The 22,635-nt window shown below is 39.1% G+C and overlaps 1 protein-coding gene across 1 annotated transcript in view; it reads right to left on the bottom strand.

Annotated features, from left to right (window-relative positions):
• ROBO1 (roundabout guidance receptor 1) overlaps nt 1–22,635 on the bottom strand; it is a 440,486-nt gene that overhangs the window by 65,440 nt on the left and 352,411 nt on the right. The window contains exons 8-16 of the mRNA XM_078847927.1: nt 17,853–17,977; nt 15,454–15,625; nt 13,137–13,342; nt 11,706–11,787; nt 11,384–11,552; nt 11,122–11,288; nt 5,799–5,920; nt 2,890–3,121; nt 1,368–1,489 (exon numbers count right to left, since the gene is read on the bottom strand). Of these exons, the coding sequence (XP_078704053.1) occupies nt 1,368–1,489; nt 2,890–3,121; nt 5,799–5,920; nt 11,122–11,288; nt 11,384–11,552; nt 11,706–11,787; nt 13,137–13,342; nt 15,454–15,625; nt 17,853–17,977 (1,397 nt within the window). The remainder of the gene's footprint in view (nt 1–1,367; nt 1,490–2,889; nt 3,122–5,798; nt 5,921–11,121; nt 11,289–11,383; nt 11,553–11,705; nt 11,788–13,136; nt 13,343–15,453; nt 15,626–17,852; nt 17,978–22,635) is intronic.

The following is a 22,635-nucleotide window of genomic DNA, read 5'->3' on the forward strand; positions in this document are numbered from 1 at the left end:
TCGATCCAGAGGGAAAATTATCCACTGACCCACATTAAAAAACAGTGGCAGCCCCACCGCTGCATAGGCACTAAGAGATGCCTGCTCATAGCTCACTGCAACCTATTGTCCCCAGATGCTAGCAGACACTGTATAGCATATTCCACACTCAAATGTGAATTTCCTCTCTTTTATTGTTTTGTCCTCACAACCCTAACATTCTTTTAATACAGTTTCTGGTGGGTGAATAATTCCATCTCTTTAGTTCAAGGTCTAACTGCCTTTAAATAAAACTTCCTTTGTGAATATTTTTTTCAATTACATCTGAAACTAAGCCACAAAATGATTTTGTACCAGTCAATCAGGTTCTGAAAGGCATTTTATTATTTTAAATTGACCATGAAGCTAAGTGATCTCCACTCTTTTTTCTTTTCTACAGTGTAAAGAAAGAAATGAGTGGAATGAGTTTTGATGCTTAGGAATAAATGCCTACACTGTGGTATTTTATCTTTAAAAAAAAAGGCTAAAACATTCTGATTTAAAAATCTCTCTCAACAATGCCAATTTGCTACAGACTAGAGCAAACCATCCTGCCACTAGTGGCTATAAAACAACCTTGAAATCCATGACTAGACACTTACAACATCTCAGCCTTGCTTAGGCAATTTTAGCTTCATTTCTTTTTTATGTAATTTATTCACAATTTAAATTACTCTAAGATAAAAACAGTATGTTGCTACAGAGGCCTTAAATAATAAAAACTGTCTACTGAACTTTAATAGGTTAAAAATATATATAATATAATGAAGGCTAGAATGCAAAGATAGATTTGTAAAAAAACAAAAAAAATGCTATAAATATATTTAATCTTACACTAACTCTCTTTAGATGGAAAGCTTTTCCATGTTTTTAACTATCCCAGATGAATAGAATAGTACACTTTACTCAGAATGTTACATAATAAATTATGTTGAAGCCTTTCAAATGATTAGACCCATTTATTTCCTCAAATTCCCTGTTTTGATCACAAAATGGTTCTTAAACTAGCACATTTTTCTTTGTGTTTTGTGTACGTAATTCTCATGTTATAGCATAGACATGAAGTTGCTTATTTTAATTATGAATTTTGACCTTTTCTTTAATTTCCTGCACTACCATCTTCCCATTCAAATTAGTAGGCAGTTTTAATTGCTTTTGGACATGTAAAGATGCCACAGACTAGACAGAATTCCTAAATAAATGGTACTATAAAAAAAATAAACTGAGAAATATTTTTTGATTCCACATGCTTTTGATTTTTACCAGTAGATGGAGCCAAGTATCCACGAACAATTTATCCATCAATAGCATGTCAATACTTTGCAGTGAATAAGAACTCTACATGTCACCTTATATTCTTGGACCATTCCATTCTGGGTATCCTCAGGGGGTGGCTGCCAGGTAACCACAATTGCAGTCCCATTCCCGTCATTCTTAGTCACTGAAACACTTTGAGGTGGAGCACTAGGAGCTGTTTGCGGGAAGAACCAGATGGTTAATTTGTTGTTGTATTTCTAATACAATGTTGCCAAATGCTTTTTAACAAGCTGCTAGTGCTTGATACATAAACAGCCTATTCTGCACTACACAAATGTAATCATAATTTCTTGTTTCGCCATTAAGGATGTTTCTGTCTGTCAAGGTAAACGGACGTGAGAGACAAAATATGGTCTAGTAATGTGAACAGGTGTTGGGATCCTGGGTTCCATTACTGGCTCTGCCACAGACTCACTTTGTCACCTTGACCCAACACTGAGATCAAACTATTAAAAAGATTCCACTAATTTTTGGTGCCTAACCTCAGACATGTAGATCCTTCCTTTCAGAACTTCTGAGCACTAAAATTAACCTAACAAAGACCTTTGGGTGCTCATCACTTTAGAAAAACCAGGCTGTTGGTGTGCCAAGTTGGACACTCAAAATGTAGGCACCAAAAAGTGGATGTTTTCAAAAATGTTGGCTTTAATTTCCCTGAGCTTTAGTTTCCCCTTTTTTGTAAAATAAAATAAAATAAAATAAAATAAAAATATGTACTTCTTAAACTCCTGTTATTTGTAGGTACTTTCAATGAGAAGATTCTTTTTTTTTTTTTGGTCCATTAGAGTCATCCTAAGATGTTCTGGGTTCAGGTGCTGCTCTTTTGAGGCTGCTTCAGAGGCCTAGAGGGAAGGCAGTGAGGGTCATCTGTTCAACTAGTGCAGCCAAAACGTATGGTGCAGGTCTGGGCCCCACCAACACACTGAAATGTCTACTCTGAGGCATTTTGATTATGTTTGACCTTGCAAGTAAAAATGCTATGGTGAGGGAAATGGCTTTATGAACCCTACCCTCCTTCTAGCACATGCACAGAGGAAGATGCATAATTTAGTCCAGTGTATTTGTTGCTCTCACTCATCATCTTTTCATTTTGTACCAGTGATGGATCCAGATATACAAGCGCCCTAAAAATGTGGTTTCCTTCCTTCAGCTACAATACTTTGATGATTTCTGCGGTATCTGCTATTTACTTTAGATAGTGATAAGTATGTGTTTGAATTTGATACAAGTCACTTGTGACCAGACCATGAACTCAGCAGGGAGGAGAACACACTGCACTGGAGATAAAAAAAAAACACATTTCCCTTTTATGTGCTGGAGGGGATTTCTGCACATGCCTCTCTCACATGCAAAGTTTTAAATATTTACTTCTGTGCCATGAAACAAGTCACATAATGATCAGTCCAACACACTGACAATCTCCTCAGCTGTGCACTGCTGTGTTCTCATACAGTATGCACTTCAAACAAAATCAAATAATGAATGTATCATAGAGAAACCGGCCGAAATACTCCTTCAAAAAGAAAAGATGAAGACAGACTTGCTGATACTTGCCTTCTTCTAGGGTTTTTGCAAATTTTACTTCGCTATCTGCTCCTTGAAACTCGTTAAAAAAAGGGCGGGCCTTGATTTCATAGTTTACACCTTTCTTCAGCTCTGGAATGATGACGCTATTTTTGGTTGGTGTTCTCACTTCAAAAATTAACCATTCAGATTCACCGTGGGATGCAGTGGTAGGCCTGTACAGAATTTTATATCCCTGAATATACTGGGATTGCTGGTCCACCTAGCAGAACAGTAGAAACACATGTTAGTGAATGACTAATGGACTGTTTAATACATATAAACCATAACATTGCCTGTAGTATTATGCAAAATACTAAGAACTATCCATTTATTTTATCCAAAGTAAACAATGCTACTGAACCAGATAAAAATTCCTGGGAATTACAGCAAATTATGGGCCTTATTCACCACTGCATTAATACATTTTTAAGATAGTATAATGGCACTGACATCAATGAAGGGATAACAAAATGGTGACTCACGTTCTATATTTTGTAAAATGAATAACCCCGATGCCAAGGGGCTCCAAGCAGGGCAGGGGTTTGCCTAGGTGGATCTGTTTGCCGGATTGGGGTATATATTTTAATAGTTCAGATGATGAATATAGAAATCAAACAAAGAAACAGGTCAACCTTCCTGAGGAGTGGAAGCCTCCCAGCTTGCACAAAATGACCCTTGCTTCCTCCCCACTTCCTTGTGGACAAAGTGGATTTTAAAGGGCAGCCAAGTGGCACTATCTACATTCTGATGATTATGCTTGACTCTGTCAAAGGCCAGATAAATCCAAACATTTCCTCCATTCTCAGTGACTCAGCAGGGGGCTACTGTGCTGTAGAACTGGTGCTTTTTTAAGCAGTCACCACAGGGCCAATAAAAATCAGCTTTTTAAAGGAAGGAAGCGACCAATAAAGGTGGATCAAAACTGCACTCAGTTGACTGGATTGTCATTTGCAGTAAAGCCACTTTATGTCACTTGGCAGTGTACAAAGGCCTTAGTGTAAATAAGAACCAGGGTCAATATATTTGGGGATACTTGAGACAGGAGGTTACCTAATAGAATCGGTGTCTTGTGCAGCTTTCAGTATATTTTAGTCACTGACTTTGATAAATGATTTCTGATGTATAGGCAAATTTGAAAATAAAAACGTCTACTTAAAAACATTCAGATTTGTCCCATTTAAACTATTTTATCTGGTGACATAATAAAACTGTTTGTTTGCAATGTAATACCCAAGCAACATGTTTTGTTTCAAATAACTGACTGATGAATGGCTGCTCGCTAAAATTGAGGTAATGCTTAATCTTTGAAATTGCAGTCAGAGACCACCCAAGAGACCAAAAATATTGGCTGCCTGGAAAAGGTTGTTCTGTAACTAAAGGTCAAACAAAATTATGCTTGGAAGCTTGGTGATGTTTTTAAGTGGTCAGTTGAAACGGGAGATTGCCTGCTGCAGGTGGTCCTTAGTGCAGGTTTCACTGTAAATACTGGGCATCACAGCAGTCAGTTTCTTTACAGTTCTTGACTATGTAAAATGCTTTCTTTACAAAGTTACGCCATGCTAGCTGTAGCATCTTGTGATCACTTCATTATCATGAATCTTGCCCATATGCTCAGGGTTTAGCTGATCGCCATATTTGGGGTCGGGAAGGAATTTTCCTCCAGGGCAGATTGGAAGAGGCCCTGGAGGTTTTTCGCCTTCCTCTGTAGCATGGGGCACGGGTCACTTGCTGGAGGATTCTCTGCTCCTTGAAGTCTTTAAACTACGATTTGAGGACTTCAGTAGTATAGATATAGATGTGAGGTTTTTTGCAGGAGTGGGTGGGTGAAATTCTGTGGCCTGTCTTGTGCAGGAGGTCAGACTAGATGATCATAATGGTCCCTTCTGACCTAAATATCTATGAATCATGCCTGTCAACATTTTGAGTTGATCAGAAGGTAGCCCAGATGACAGTTTAAAGCTCCATTCCCTTGAGATTAATTGTCTCCACGACTGGAGTTGCCCCGCTCTTTTCCCGACCACCTAGTTGATATTGCTTAAAACAGCCGTTCGTTCATTTACATTGTCTTATATCTTTCCTTGAATAGACTTATTCCTTTCTCATGCTGTACTCTCTTTCTTTCTTTTTTCCTTTGTCCTCATCCATCCCCTTCATGTCACAATTTATTTCCCTGTATTCCTTCAATTTTTCTAAGCCCCCAATCTTCTCATTCTCTCTCCTTGTCCCTCCTCTGTATCTCTTCCTACCCCCTCCCTTGGGGACTCCTATAGTATCTTTTTCTTTTCTTGCCCTGGTTTTCCTCCTCTTCCATCATAACCTCCATACTTCTGACCTAACTGCTACTGACCAATGTGATTGTTTCCCATTGTGTTTTTCTTTCCCACCGCATGTGTGTTCACTTTTAAGCTAGTAATTGCTGTGCTGTGGGAGGAAGTGCATTTCTCAATATCTGATCTGGGGTAGGTGGGCATGGCAACTACCACATACCACTTCCTGCAACTCTGGTTGATAGACAGAGGAGCTATTGTGTTATCTCAAACATGACTTAGGGCCTGATGCACCTCTCACTGAATGCAACGGAATGGCTCTCATGAACTTGACTTTGGATCAGTCCCTTCACCTCCTGACAAAGGATGCTGAGCACCCTGGATATGGCATAGCACTCTCTGTAGAATGAGAAGATAATCTAGGTTCTGATTAAGACAGGCACAGTCAGGGGAGTGCTGTAAGTGCCAATACACATGAAGTGATTTTCATGTACAACAGCAAGCTATTTTCATAGCTTCTTGATATAGTTTAACTCCCCCATCAACAGTGCGGTGTAGTATTGGGATTTAAATAAAAGTTCCCTTTCTCCCTACCCAAAACCCACCTCCCATTTTATAACTTTTACTTACTGTCCAATGAACTTCAATTGAGGAAGAAGAAAGGATAGTGGGGTTGTGAAGATGCAGAACCACATCCCCGAGCTCTCTCTGGACCTGTTTGTGATCCACACCCTGGCTTGTAGGTGGAACATCTGGAACAATGTAAGAACCCATTCTTATAACTGAACTGAGTCTTCCAAGTACATAACTTGATTGACAAATAGGCTTAATCACAGTACCCACTAGAAGAGCCCAAATGTGCAGGAAATAGAACTACGTGAAGCATTTTCACAGCAAAATGGCCAAAACCAATCTGCTTTTTCAGTGGAAGCAATGTGGGGAGAGGGAAGACATGGGTGGGTGGGTAGGTGGGTTGGGAGCAAGGAGTAAAAAGAAAGAACAAGGTCAGGGATAACTATGGTAAATTACAGCAGAAGCATCACCTCTCATCATGCAAATCTCTCTTTCCTGCAGGGAAGGGGAATCTCCTACAGCACACTCCAAACACCATAGAAACCACGAAACAATCAAGGAGGGGCAGAAGAGTAGGTGTGTCTAAAAATAAATTCAGTAGCACTCTAGCAAGTGTTATTGTTGGTTTTTAATTACCTATTAACTGTAGTATAGTAATTAAATGAGGGGAAATGAACCACACAGATACAAGGTCTTCCAAGGGCAGGAGACTTCAGTGAACAGGGGCCAAAGCGCAGTTGCCTTCTGTCTCCCTTGATATTTGCAAAGCCAATACTGGTCTCTTATTGTTGAAAGAATTGTTCATACATATGAAAAGAGGAATTCCATTTGATGTGTTCTATCATTTGAGCTGGTACAATGTGGTGAGGATGTTTTCCATGTACAACTCTCAGAAAGCATCTTGGGCTGAAAAGAAATGACTCTCCCCATATGACACATTTATAGTGCACTCATCACCATGATATCTGAAGTGTATGTGTACCATGGATATCAGAGTACAGTATTTTTATATTCATTTCATAATTTCCCTTTTTTTCACTTCATTATACACAAAAACTATGTTGGCAACAGAGAAAACCTCAAGCTCGGAAATTCACATGACATGAAAAGTGCTGATTTTTTTTTTAAACAATCACAGGTATGTGTGAGCATGTTACACACACTTCGCTCCATGATACTACTCTCTCAATCTAATCTTTTCTAGTGTTTAGGCAAGGTTATGAAATCTACAAGCATTCTTCTTTCTGAAACATTCAGTAGGATTCTTGGCAATTTCAAAATCTGCCTGTTCACAAGAATGACCAGAGAGGGGGCATAGAGGAAAGGTGTATGTGCATATCCATGCCTGCAACAAAGCCAGATCCATGAGCGTGTTGCAGGTGGGTCCATCTGAGGAGTCCATCCGAGGAGTGAGAGCGGCAGAATGTTGATGACCTCCCTATGGAAATTGCTTATATAAAATATGAAGGGGACACATAAAGAAGTGTAACTTTTGAGGGGATAGTTACATTTCCAACCCATTACCCAGTGTATTTTTAAATAATTCACTGACCATCAAATTAAGAAATTATCTATCTATATATGTATGAAGTTACTGGCATGTGAACAAATTCTTTATCCAGCAACACAGTCCACATTTGAGACTGTAAGAGCTATGCCACCTGGCAATTTGTCATACAGCTTTTCCAACATATTCACAAGAGTGTGGGATTATTTCAAAACTAAATAATCAGCATGTGGCCTATGTGCAACCAGTGGGTGACAAATCTGTCTGCTTAGCCATGAAGACTTTTTAAAATAAATACACCATTGTGCAGCTACTGTATCCAAATGAAAAACATTCCGCCAAATTGTCCACAAATCCATGCATCTTTTCCTCCTTCTGATACTCTTAAAGACAGTAACTTCTGCAACTTGGATTTGTGTAAATCTCTGACCATCCTTTTGCCTGGAGCTTAAAGGGAGAGTCATCTTAATAATTAGCAGCCTAAACAGAAGATGGCACAACAGTTGAGTCACCAACAATATAATAAACGGTTAACAAACCTTGTCATTCATACCTGTGAACTACACCTTTGAACTACTCAGTACAGCTTATCTACTCTTTGGCTTTCTCATTTCAACTTTCAGCTTTCCAGAGCAAAGACTGTCAATGTTCTGTATCCGAAGCACATTGTTCAGACTTTACTAATACTAAAACGGCAATGGCTGAGTGAGAGGGTGAGAAGGTGATTGCCACATTTGAACTATATTTAGCACAAGATCTCCAAAGCAATCAGCCTCTATGACCAGAAGACAATTTTGACCTATTCTGGCTTGAGAGGAATTCACGTGAGACTGAGGTGATACTGGGAGGAAGAGGGAAATGCTTTCAAGAACTAACCTCTTTTATAACATTTCCCACAACTGAAGACATATGCTCTGAGATTGTTCATTTGGCATACAGGTTTAATGCCATTTTGATCTCCTCAATTCTACTAGAGATCCAAATAGCCACAAAAGCAAAAAAATCCACTTCCGTCTTCAATTAACCAGATTATTTTGTCTCATCTTATAAGAAGCACACTAGGCCCCAGTGATATATGCATTCGGGAGTTTCAGGCTTGATATAACAACTCAGATTTAGGATTGAAGCCACAAATCCTGAAAAACTTCAACTGGTATAGAACACAGCAGCCTGCCTGCATAGCAACACGGGTTGCCATATCGACGAAACCCCAGCGAATTGCCCCTACATTGTCTTCCCATAGAACACAGAAATCACTTCAAGGTCTCGGCCTTGTTATTTACACCCATCCATGAGATTAGCCCTAACTATTTGAGAGATCATCTCTCCCTCTGTGACCATGATCTCCCATGATGGCTATGCTCTACTGGAACAATGAAACTGTCATCCAACAGGGGAAGCTTGTGGGTGCAGAGGATGGAACTTTCGCAGGAGCTTGAGCCAAATTGTGTGATTAATTCGCACAAGAGAATGACCAAAACCCAAGCAATCTGAATTAAATGTAAAACTCATTTCTTTGATTTGCTTTCCCTCAGGAACTTCTTCACACAGGGTACGTCTACACTGCAATCAGAGGTGTGACTGCAGCACATGTAGCAGCTTTGATCTAGCTGCTCAAATAACAATAGAAGCAAAGTTGTGGCAGCATGGTCAGCAGCATGGGTTGTATAAAACTTACTGGGACCTGGGATATGCACTCCAGCAGCTAGCCCACACTACTGCAGCTTCACAGGTATTATCTGAGCTAGCTATATCAAAGCTAGCTCAGGTATGTCTTCCCATTCTGCAGTCACACCTCTAATTTCAGTGTAGATATACTCACGGACAACAATGCATGTCCTCATGCGCACACAATGCAAACTAATAAAACTAATTCTCCTGTAGGCTGGTTAGTAAGAAATTGAGAGTTTATCATTGTTAATTCTCTTCTGAAATACTTACTCCTGGGGGGATGCTGCACCAGTGCGGGGGTGCAGAATTCATAGGGCCCACATTTTTCTGTACCCCCGTGCAGAAAAATGCAAAAAAAGATCTGCAGGGGGACATGCGCCTCATCTCCAGCAGCCCAGGCAGTGCGTCTGTTCCAGCATACCTGGAGCAGTCTCTGAGATGGGGAAAGGCGCTGGACATGCATGCCTGCAGGATCACCATTGAGGGGGTGTCTATTTATTATGCACAAGGCAGGCTAAAGACACAAATTTTTACTCCTGGGGGGATTCTGCAGGACGGCACGCCCACAGAAAACGGCATCACTGCACATTTCCTGCTTTTCCCTGCAGAAAACAGCAGGGAAGCAAAGGGAAGCCTCGCCGTGTGACCATATGTGCAGTTTTTTTGGGGGGAATTGCTCCCCAAACAGAGGCGAGGCATGGGGTAGGCACACAGGGTTAGCAGGGGTGGCGATTTGTATGGGCTCATAGTGCCCGGGCTCCAGCAAATTCAGGGTCCCCTCATGCACTCCAACCCCTTGCCCCAGCCCAGAGCCCACACCCAGGACCCAAACTCCCTCCCACACCCAACACCCCCTCCTCCCCTGCACCAGCCCAGAGCCCAAACTCCCTCCCAGAGCCCACACCCCTGCCCCACCCAAACTCTCTCCCAGAGCCTGCACCCCAACTCCTCTTTTGCACCTCAACCCTCTGCCCCAGCCCAGAGCCTGCACCCAGCACCCAAGCTCCCTCCCAGAGCCTGCACCCCAAACCGCCTCCTGCACCCAAACTTCCTCCAGAGCCTTAGGCTATAATTATTGTGTGCATAATTTTTAATTTTTTGGCACAGAATTCCCTCAGGAGTAAATACTTGAAAGGCACTCAGATAATATGGTGATGAGGAGAGAGAGAATTTTGCTTTTAGCATAAATAGCATATTGTGTTAGATTTATGTATGTGCATTTTCTCAGGAATGTTTTATAACATCTGATGGCAAATGGGTAATTTGCCTATGTGACAACTAGTGTTCTGAGTTTAGAGGTAGACTGGCCATCAGATTAAGGACTTCCCCGTCTGCACTGGTTCACCTTCAGAAGTTTTTCACATCTGTGTTATTTTCTCAATCTTTGATTCTCATGAATTCAATAAAGTTATCAGATTGGAAACACATGAATGCACAGTTCTGACTGCACAGTGCCTATGTGCTGTGTCACAACTTCATTTTTTTTCTATATTAAGCTAAATTTATTACAATTTATTATAATTATATTACTGGGCCCATGACTTCTATCTGCCCGAGGAATAGTGTTTGTATTTCAGATGATTCCTTATTCATATTTATGCAATGTTATTATAGTAGTGTGGGGACACTAATTCCATCTGCTTCACTATAGGGGTTGTGGCTTTACTGAAGTCTGTTTTCCCGCACTGGACTTACCTTTAATAGTAAGCATTTTGCTGAGGATTACACTTTACTTGTGAAGTGGTATCCTGATCCTCCAAATTTTTAATTTCTCTGCTTCCCCAGTACAACATACAGCACATAATACTACATGCTCTCTCTCTGTGAATCATAACCGCAGCTTGATTCTCCTTTTAAATTGATAGTATGAAAATTATGAAATTTCCACAGAATTTGGGGGTTTGTGTGAAAACGTCACAAAGCCAAAGACTAACAGTGCTGCTAAGACGGGTCACTCAATTAGGTGTAACTATATTTGGATAAAAATTATTAGGGTTCCCTTATGTCAATGTGATAACCTTTTCAAGTAGCTTTTAAATAAAATGCAGCTTCTGAGCAATGTAAGTTTACCATCTAGTAGATGCAGTGACTTTTAGACATCATTTTAAAGTTAGCATAAATATGATCACCACATCTAACATTGCTCTGTAATATATCATTACAGACACTGTGGGGCCTAAATGCTTCAGTAAATAGGTTTACCTTGAGTTTTCACTGGGTCAGATATCTGGCTAGGATCACTAAGTCCATATGCATTAGCTGCCCTCACAAGGAAGAGGTAAATTGCATTAGGTTTCAGCCCTTTAACTGCAAAACTTTCAGTTTTCACATTTTCTGCTACCGTTTGCCAACTGCTACCAGATGCATGGCTAAGGATAAAACACACAGAACAGCAGGTTAGAATATGCTAATTGAACCATATATAAACTGTAAGTACAACCAGGTCACATGAGAATCCTAATACCTGAAGGCCTCTATTATATAAGACGTTGGAGTTGCACCTGAATTCAAATTAGGTTGCCATGACAGTGTTACTGTATTTCTGCTGACATCTGTAACTTCAGGTTTTGAGGGTGCACTAGGAATCAAGTTTGGGTCAGTCGGTCTTGGCGGTTGCACTGGAACTCCAAATTCTAACAAAAAGGGACAAATAGCTAAGTATGGACAGAAAGTAGGTGGGGGTTCAATGACGTTCACATCTGCATTATCAATTTATTACCAAGTAAGATAAATGTTGCATGTTAATTTCTGATTTTCGTCAAGCAGAGAAAACCTGATTGATTTACCTTGGACCTCAATATAAGCACTCCAGGTTGCTTCGCCACTTGGAGTTGAGGCAATGCAGGTATACCGGCCAGTGTCACCGAGCTGAATGGAGAGAGGGGAAAATAAATATTTGGAACAATCAGGCACTCAGTGGGCAGGAAAAGTAACTACAAATCAGTATATCACCAAGAATATGGATAAATACATTAGAATTTCCCTACCAGAAACTTCTCATGTTAGAAGACAGGCCTTCACATACTGCTAAGTGAGAATCTGTACATACTTCTTCCATTCTATTTAAAGGCACAGGAAAATGCCAACACTTTTTAATGTATTAATTCTCATTCTGTAATGAACAAAACTGACAGACAAATCACTAAATCACTCCTTATCCTGCCAAACTCCCACTGAAGTCCATGGGGAGAAATAAACTCAGAAAGCCCCACACAAGGGCCTATGCACTACTTAAACTCCCACTTAAGTGGTGCTTAGGGATTTATGCAGGGCCTCAGGAGTAAATTTCAACCTTAAAACAGGGCTTACGTAGTTCACCGGGCCATGTACAGGTTGGGCTCTCTGGACTAGGGTGAATTTTACTCTGTGGCCGACCAAATACTAGGATCCCCATATACTATTATAATCCAAATCTGAAGAGTGGATTATTTGTCCACCTGTGACTGAATCACAATTCAAAAGAGTTATGGTCAAAGAAATGAGACTATACTCAACTATCAGCACCAAAAAACAAAAAGACAAAAAACACGCACAATACTCAGAAACGAAAGGTCAGAGGTTCAAATTCTGCATTGGCACAGTGCATTGGTGTTTCCTGTGATCAGGTAATCATGACATCATCAGGTACCACACCGCTGCGTGAGAAGTCTTTCAAATGATTTTATTTGATTACTTTGATTTACCAAGGCGCAAAGACTCTACAGATAACCACAGATGTTCTAGAGCAGTACAATATTTTAAGACATCATACAACTTGTCTGGAATGAACAGAAATATTGGCCAGGTATCCTGCTCCAATTCCCCAAGGAAGTCATCCACACAGAGCTGATTAACCACTTTAAATATTTTATATATATATGTCAAGATCTACCTTCCATACACTTTGTACCACATATGCATGTGTAATCTTGAACCAAAAAAGGCATAAGAACAGGTACTATATAGGGACAGGAAACTAAACCCTGAATTTTACCTGTGAATCTGGAAGAAAAAGTTTTCATCTTTTAACACGGTAGCTATGAATGTATATGGTGTAAGGGCAACATCATCATGGCTTTTTTGGTTTTTTTGGCTGTCTACACTACTCTGCAACTGTGAAATCCTGAACTAAGGTGGCATGTTTGTGTGTGGAGATTTAGATTATTTTCATATATTACAGAGCTGAAGCTTTTGGTCCTTTACAAACAGTGTAAAGATTCATTGTCATTTCAAGGTACCTTGGCATATCGGATCTGTAAAGCTCCTGTCTCCAGCTGCTTGATGCGAGAGTCCTGGGTAGAGATGAGGACCCCATCCTTTCTCCAGAGGATTGTGGGCATTAGAGTGCCTGTGGCCACGCAGCTGAGTACTAAAGTACCATCCACAGCTACAGTCTGATTCACAGGACCCTGTCGAATGACAGGGGGAGGCCGGTCTGCAATCACTGCCAGAAGAAACAACAGGCAATGGATTTTTGCAAATGAAAGCAATTTTCTAATCAGCTAAGCAACAGCAGTTGCTTGAGGCTTTGAAACAAACTGAAGATAATTAAACAAGTAATTAAAGTATGAGACATGCATTATTCCGGGTATATTAATATGATGCACAGCTACAGAATATTAACATGATATACAATATATTATTTTCAGAGGTGAAGGGGTGTCAGAAGTTGTGAGTTGGCATCTTCTAGGCACACTGAGTTCCATAGTCTTTAGATGTGATAATGAAACAAAAAAGGATTTCTCAGTTTCTTTGAAAAGGCACACTCTTTACTTTATATATACACCTTACTATGCGATGGGTCGGTATAATTTGGGATTTGGAATTTGAACATTCGTTTACAGATAACTAAGAGGGCAGATGGGAAGGGAATAATTCAGCAAATATGCAGACACACAGTTTCCTAGTATGAAGCTGACTAATGGTAGGGTGGAATAAGTACAAAGCTGCCGTCTGGAAAAATATCAGCTTTTTCAATTAAAAAAATGTTTTGCAAGCATTTCCTTATACTCAGTTCTGTGAAAAATTATCTGACAGTACTGATTTGAAATCATAGTAAGACTCTTTCACAGTATTTCTAATAATTTTACTGCATCTTACACTCAACATAAATTAGCTATCTGTGATGAGTCATTTCAACGCTGTATTTACATAACGGCACAAAGTACTTTTAGTACTTATGCAAAGGAGAAACCATTGTTTATGTGTTGTGTGCCCCAGAAGATTAGCAATTTTCCCAGAAGTGAAACCTATGGTACTGTACTTCAATAGCTTCTCCTAGCTCAGGGATCAGCAACCTTTGGCACGTGGTGCGCCAGGGTAAGCCCCCTGGCGGGTCGGGCCGGTTTGTTTATTTGCTGCATCCACAAATTTGGCTGATCGTGGCTCCCACTGGCCGTGGTGCGCCACTCCCTGCAGCCCCCATTGGCCTGGAGCTGATCCCTGTCCTAGCTCATAATATCCTGAGATGTGCTGACACTATAAAATAACTGAAACTTAAAACAATATCCATTCAACAGCCTAACGGGAGCAGATGTGACTTGAAACCTGGTTTGTTAGCGTGAAACATAAAACTGAAATCCTGATAATTTGTGATCATTAAAGATCCCATGACACTTTTCACAACCAAAGAGTGTTAACAGTGATGTTTTGGCCAAATTCCAACTCAGGTAATTACATTTGCATACCTAATTGCCACCCTGCATTTTCAATTGTGTGATTTATACTTCACTTCCTTGTCTTAACCTGTTCTGATGTGTTGCCGTACACTGTTAAATCTCTCTCTCCGGAGATGGCTGAAATGATCCCCAGTGCAGTTGGAAGTTCAATTTGTTAGGTGTGTAAAGTGTTTGGAGGACCTTATGGAGAAAAGATGCTACATAAATGTAGGCTATTATATTTGGTTTGGAGGTAATTTTCTGTATAATGTATATATCTATAGGCTTTATATTTAGGTCTTACCTTACTTGCTATTTAATTTAAAATAAATTATAAATTGGTATTTGCATAGTTAACAGCTGTGGCAATATTCTGATATGACACCATGGATGAAAAATACTTAAAAAAACCTCTATATCACAGATAATATCAATATGTCTTTATTATTGACCAATCAGGATTTTCTAATGATATATTTTTTCATGTAGCCATTCACTCAGTTTGTTAGTTGACCCAAGCTCCATGGGTAAAATCTTAGCCCATCTGACGTCAGAGACAAAACTTCCACTGACTTCAGGTGGGCCAGGATTTCACCTTATCTGTCCTGTCACTCAGGATATGTCAAAATAGCAGCTGGAAGGGTGCTCCCCTGAGTGGGTATACAGACAAGCTCTAGCTCTGTTTGAGCTAGCACACTAAAAATAGCCATGTGGACACTGCAGCATGGGGAGCAGCTCAAGCTAGCCACCTAAATACAATCCCACCACGAGACCCTGGGTATGTACTTGGGCAACCAGATCAAGCCACCTGACAATACTGAAGTCATGCTCTTCCACTGCTGACATTGTGGTTTTAAATAAAATTGATAACTGTAAAATAAAAGTATCTTCACTTTACCATCAGTAACTTCCAAGTATGCTTTTGTTGTGATACTTCCTGCAACGTTTAAAGTCTGGCAAATATAGTACCCAACGTCAGACCTCTGGACACTTGTGATTGTGAGGTCACCAGTCTGAGAGACTGAAAAGCGGCTGGATGACTGAGGCGGCTGGTATGAAAAAAGCAGATTCTAGAATATATATATATATATGTGTGTGTATATATATATATAATTAGGAGAGGGAGAGAAAGAAATGGGTTAGATAGAATGTAACACATCTGCAATGTTCACCTTAATATGCCTAAACATGTGTGAGTTTATTATGCTATATATTCACATTATGCACAAAATATCTCTGTTTATATATATATAAAGCATTTCATTATTGTATACTAATTATGGGACCTGTTTTTGAAAAAAGGTAGGCACATCTGTGAACTCGTATTTGGATGTATCTTAACAGGCCTGATCTAACGTCCATTGGAATCTAGAGCAGACATTCCTTTAATTTAAATAGGTGTTGGAGAGGTATTGATATCCACAGATTCCATAACTGTGCAAACAATTGTGGTTTTTCTGCATATTGCAATAGTAATGTCCATGCAAATGTTCACACAACCATCTTTCAAAATCAAGGTTGCAGCATTTCTTGTAGTGAACTAGATTTTATTTCAAAAATGTATAAAAAGATGCCAGTTTACTTATTTGTGTTTAAACTTTAGACTGCCAAAGAATGGAGACAGAAATGTTTTATAGGTTTTCTTTTTAAACAGATGCTTTAGTCTCACTAATCATAGTGTCTGTTCTATAACCAGTACTACATTGTATAATAAAGTCCTATGCAAGTTTCCCTTGACATAGTTTTGGTTTGAAGTTAGATGCTATGGTACCAACAGCGGCCATGAAAGTCAGAGCTGAAACCAAAATAACACACATGCTTTACATCAAATACCGGTTTCAAATTTTTGTCTATGGCTTAGCATTTTGAAGGGAAAATATTTGAAGTTCTCTGTACTTTATGGACACTATTTTTATTGCTGTCTCTTGTCTGACTACATTTTGCTTTTCCTAAGAATGCCTAAACAAAGAAGATAGAGAATCTTCAATTACAATACAAGTGCAGAAACTTGTCAATAATCTTTTCCGTCTCCATTTCCGGCTACATATTATTAGCCACTCAGTAAAGTCAAAAGGGACCCAGTGAAACCAAGAGGTTTTGCATTAAAAACCAACAGCTCTACTAACTGCCCCCCACCCCCCCGAAAAACCAATAAATAAAAATGCACCCAGTGTAGCAGCCTACTTATATCACAAACTAACACTAGAGATAACCAGCTCAATTTTTGTCTAGTCACATCATTTAGTTTGATAGATATTTAACAAATAGAAAGAAAGGAGCCTATCCCAAGCTCTGTTTGACTTTGACTATTGTTTAGAAAAGCGTAACTACCCACCAAGAGCAATAGGAATCAATCAATACTCTCAGTAACAGAAAAATGAGAAATACCCTTTCTTCACTGAAAATGATCCCTTATGCAACTTGTTCCCTTCGAAAGTCCCCCCTAAAAATGATATGTTAGGGCATTGAATAACAACAACTATCTTTTATAACTATCTGAAGAAATGAGGTTTTTACCCACAAAAGCTTATGCTCAAATAAATCTGTTAGTCTTTAAGGTGCCACCGCACTCCTTGTTGTTTTTGTGGATACAGACTAACACGGCTACCCCCTGATATCTTTTATATTGTACTTTTCTTCATCTCAAAGCATTTTACAGAGTAGGTCAGTATCTTTACCACCCTTTTACAGACAGGGAAACTGCAGCACAGGGAGGGGAAGCAACTTGCAGTACTGTACACATTTGAGTTAGCCAAAGATACATAAACACGGCAGGTTATTTTTCTGGATGAGCGCAAGCCACAACGCCCAGATCCATTTTTTTTTCCAAAATGTGCTAGTGTTTGGACATGATGTTGTGGTTCAGCCAACTACAGTGCTAGGCCAGGATCCAAATTCTTGGGACTTTTGGATGCAGAGTTTTGGTTTGGTCCCATCTCTAATTATTCTATAGATATTACATCATTTTTCTCAATAGTGAAACAATTAATGAAAACTGTGAATCTAACAGGACACTAAGAATGTACTCATCCTTTCCAGCTTCTTACTATACTGACCTTTAAATTTTAGGAAAAAGACAAGTCCAGTAGGGAGAACACAGTTTTCCTTTCCATTTAGTACACAACATACAATATTTTTAAACTCACATGATGTATTACAATAATGCAGATGGGGTCCAGCATTTGCAGGCTTAGCAGTTATCTTCAGCGGGTAAGCAACTGCAGGAACTGCCATCCTCTATCTGGCATTATTGCTTAAAGAAACTGGCATGAAACAAGAAAAGAAAGTTGGCTTTACCTGACTTCCCTCCCTCCGCCAAAAGATGGCTGGCTGTGGGTTTCCAGTTGCTTCGCATTGAAAAGTCACTGTCCGTCCCAATGCAGCCACCTGGTCACGAGGTTTCACAACAAAATGGGGAGGTTCTGAGGGAGATAAAAATACACTAAAATCTGCAGTCCAAAGTTCACCCCACTTGAAAGCCAAGTGGCAACTTGGCTGGTGCCTGAGCACCACATTTTATTTGTTTAAAAAGGTAGTGTGTTATAAACAACCTTTACTATGGAGCTGCGGCACAAAGAGACTGCAGCTCCCAACATTCAGTGCTTCATCTTGACCCAAGATTGATTGTTCTTGTGCTGCTCCTCCCTATTAAGATCCTGATTGTGCATTCCTTATTCAAGTTTGTGAGCTTTCAGCCAACCAAGCGAGTTTTAAGTCTCATTGACTTCAACAAGCTGCGTTGCATGAATAAGCATTCACCAGCATGATCACAGGGGTCACAATCAGGTCTTAACAGAGGAGAGGGGCCACAGATCCCAACGGAGAAATCTCTGGGCTGCATCCGGCTCAAAGGCCACACTTTATCCACTTCTGTACTAAATGCTATGGAGTAACTGTACATTCAGGTTTACATATACAAAAGTCACCCTCTTTGATTTAGGAAATCTCAGGAGAAAAAAACCGACCTTTAGTTGCTTTTATAAGAATGATCTGATGAAGTCAGGGTCTCAAAAATTTTCAATTTAGCTCAAAGGCCCCAGAAATGCTACTGTGCAAATGATAACCATTTAAAACCTTCAATCCAATTATTGAAAAGGAATGAATTTAAAGTAACAGTGGGGCTGAATTCCTCCATTTACATAGGCAAGGGCATGTTCAAATAAAATATATATGTAAATGAAGACAAATTTGAAACATCTGCTCATTCTAACATTATAAATGCTGCCAGCATTGTCCAAACTGTTTGATTTACACCGACGTAAATGGCCTCTTCATCTAGTAGTAAACAGAATGTCAAAAATTATGTCAGCTACATTAAAAATAAGTTAGAGCACTTGACAGCATTAGATACACTGATGAGGTTAGCCCAGAAAAAATAGAATATAAAGTCTGTTAGGTGGTGTCGTCTTACACCTGGAAAAATTTGCATTAAATGAAAAGTCCTTTCACTTACTGTTTACATTTTTCAAATTCATTTCTCATCAGCTGTCTAAAGCATTAATTATTCTCCCCTCTTGTCTGAGTTCAGAGTGAAGTGAATGCTTTGAATTGGACATTTTAACAATTTTATATTCTTTTCTTTGAGTGCTTTTTCTTCACTTAAAACACCTTAAATTACTCATGTCACTTAGGTGGTGCAGCTTAAAATATATTCTGTGACTAAAACAACTGTGAATATCTAGATGAAACCCATGGATGCGAAACGTCCCTTCTGGACAATTTGTTTTCTTTGTTAATCCAGGTCAATATTTTCAGTTATCCATTTATCTATTCTATGACTATGCTCCCTATTTAGATCAGAATAAACACCAAATGTTCCTTTTCAGAATTTATAAGCAAAATTTTGGGGTGATTTATACTTGGACACAAATGTTAACATTGGTTGAATGACCTAACTAAGAAGTTATAAAAGGTAAAGTCCCACATAGACGTCCCAGTAATAGAAATAATAATAGACTCATAGTGATCACCATACCTATAAAACAGAAAACCTGGATACATTTAATATCATGAAACGGGGGTTCTGGAGGATTTTTGACATCTACAGAGGGGATTTAATTTAGTATTGCAAGTAGATTGGGAAACGGAGTTTGCCACTGGGCTGTGGGGAAAGATTAGGAAACTAGTTTTAGGGGGTGCTTGCTTATAGTTTTCCAGTCTCCCTATCCTGCCTGTTGGGTTCCCATCCTCTGCACTAACCCTCCTTACTATAAAGGTATATTTAGGGCCTCACTGCCTCTTTAATGGATGTTGGCACAATGCCACACAGAGTAGAACCCTGGGTTTCTAAATTATATTCTGCTGCACTAGGATACATAGTGTTTGAGAGCTTACATAATTATAAAGGAAGGACTACAATGGTGCCCATCAAAGAGGCAGTGGGGTCCTTGTATTTCAACTTATGAGGAGAGTTGTTCAGGGAGTACTGTGCAGATGGAGGGAGAAGAGGAGAAAAGTCAGTTGGTCAGTCATTTACATTGTGATTTACAAAAGCACTTGCGGTGTTCTTTCAATTCTACTCCCATGAAAGTAAATAGCAAAACTCCTGCTGCCTTCAATGGGAATAGAGTTAGAGTGCAGCTGAGTGCTTGTGGAAATCCCACTCGCAGTGTTCCTTCACTGGAAAAATTTTAAAAAAAATTAAAACACTTTACAAAATATTAATTTAAGTTTGCTTTCTTAACTAGGGTAAAATGTACATGCGTGGCATGTCATGAATATTTATCTTTATAGGACGCTGTAGCCGTTAGTTACTAAGGAAAAATAACTTCTACTGTCCTTGGAATCTTTAAACTAAATTGAATTGATTATACAGGAAACATTAAGTATGACTTGTGTAGTAATAGGGGGGAATGAAATCAGGAATCAGCTTGTACATTATTTAAAAACAGACAAAAAGTTAGCAACCCATTACCTTTGCTCTTTGCCAAAAAGTTACCCATACTTCATGCAGAATCTATTCTGTGCAGTCTGTCTTGTCAATAACAAGTGAAACATGGAAGTTGATTGGTTGAAGGACATGGAAGGGTATGGATGGAAAGGGTAAGAGAAGTTCCAGTCACAGTGATACGGTGATTAGAAGATGGCCAATAAAATTTCAACTTACCAGACACAACTAAAAACAAAACAAAACAGAAAGAAAACATGGAATAAATAAAATTAAACAAACAAAACTAAACAAAAAGTAAAACAAAAGAAAAGTAACAGGACCTTAGAAAGCACAAATATATTCTGATATATGAATAAATATGCAAAATCTATGCTATCCCATTGATTTTTAAGCAGGATTCCCCATCAACTTTTTAAGGGGAGGCTGCCTGGTAAAATGGATAGGAAACTAAACTAAACTATGAATCAGGAGACATGGGTTCTACTCTGAGCTCTGCCACTAAACTTCTGTATGGCCTTGAATAGGTTGGTTCAATTCTCAATTACCTCATCAGCAAAAATGCAAATATGGATACTTATCCTTTCTACAGCACATTGAGATCTACAGCTGGGAAAGGCTTTTTTAAACCTAATGTCTATTAATAGGGAGTTCTGCTTAAAAATCAGTGGCATGTTTTGTCCCAATTTGCAGCTTAGATATAATGACTGCATGCATCAGAATCATAATTCTCAGTCTAAAATTCTGCAAGTGAACTAAATGGCACATAATGTGATAATCAAAACAGATACAAAAAAGCCCACTTGTTACTCTTTTTCCCTCATTTTATCAACTTATCAACATATTCAAAGCACAGAGTTAATGTAAAATAATATAGATATCAACAGCCAATTATGTGAAACAGATACATGGATTTTTGTTCATATTTGAAAATTATCATAATCCTAGAAATTGTATAGTGCCTGGCTGATTAGTTTTACTTATTAAACAGTAAGCATGTTATGGGGAACTCCAATACCAAGTAATTGATTTACTGATGTATTCTAAAAGAAAAAATTGGGCATTTCAAAAGCCAAACAAAAACAACAAAACAACAACAAAAGACTCAAATCAAACAAAGTAATTGTTATAAAATGAATAATTGCATTATCTTCAACACATGTCAAGGCCTTTTTATATATATCCTTTTTAAAAAAAATATAATATATATATATAGTCACAATTCCTTCAACACTCTCATCTGGTTTTACCCTTTTACAGAGAGTAAAAATAACTACTGTTAAGCATGAGTACACTTTCATAATGAGCTAGTAAACACCTGCAATATGCCATCCTCCGATGAAACATACTGAAGAAACTAGTAATATTCAGCCTGTCAAAATTCATTAGGCATGGGAATCATGGGCTTACTGCTCAAATAAATGGAACATATTGTGGACTGCAGGTGTGCTACGAAAAATAAGTAGACATAATATGCAGTTATAAGACCATATTCAAACAGTATCTCTTTTGGACCAGGGTATAGCCAGGAAGCTGTAACTGAATATAACAAAACTGGATGAAATACAGCATACATTGCAAATAAGTAGGAATAACCATTTTAGGAGGGGGTGTGGAAGAGAGATGAAGAGAGGTGTGTGAACTGAGGTTTTCAAGCTTTTATTTTCAATTTTGCGAAAATAAGCTGAATGGTAGTTTTCACGTTAATATTTGGGTTCACAAAAGGTAAACAACAAAAATAATCCTGTTCACATTATACAGGCAAATAAATGGTTTGTCTAGTTATACCAGGAGGAGGAGAAGAGACACTAGATGTGGTTTAATTAGGTTGCAACTTTATTATTAACTATATGGGAGTAAGTACCCAGCAGATAAAAGTGTACAATGCACATAATTCCTTGATCACTTCAATATATACCCAGGGGATTTCAGTCAGCTCTCCTCCTTTCCCATCCTGGTCCCCAGCCCACCCGCTGCTGGGATCTTACAACCCACCCCCATCAAATTACAGCTAAGGAGGGCTGAAATAAGGAAGGGGGTGTTGGCTCCCTGCTATACCAATCATAAGAGCACCAACCCCCTCTCCCCATTTCCACTCCTTTAACAGATACCTCCTTTATATCCTCTACAATCCATGTATCTGATCACTGTATCCCTTCTCTATGGAGTACTTGCACTGATTATCTTCCCCAT

This window comes from Lepidochelys kempii, chromosome 1 (genome assembly GCF_965140285.1).
Source record: "Lepidochelys kempii isolate rLepKem1 chromosome 1, rLepKem1.hap1, whole genome shotgun sequence".
Taxonomy (NCBI): Eukaryota; Metazoa; Chordata; order Testudines; family Cheloniidae; genus Lepidochelys; species Lepidochelys kempii.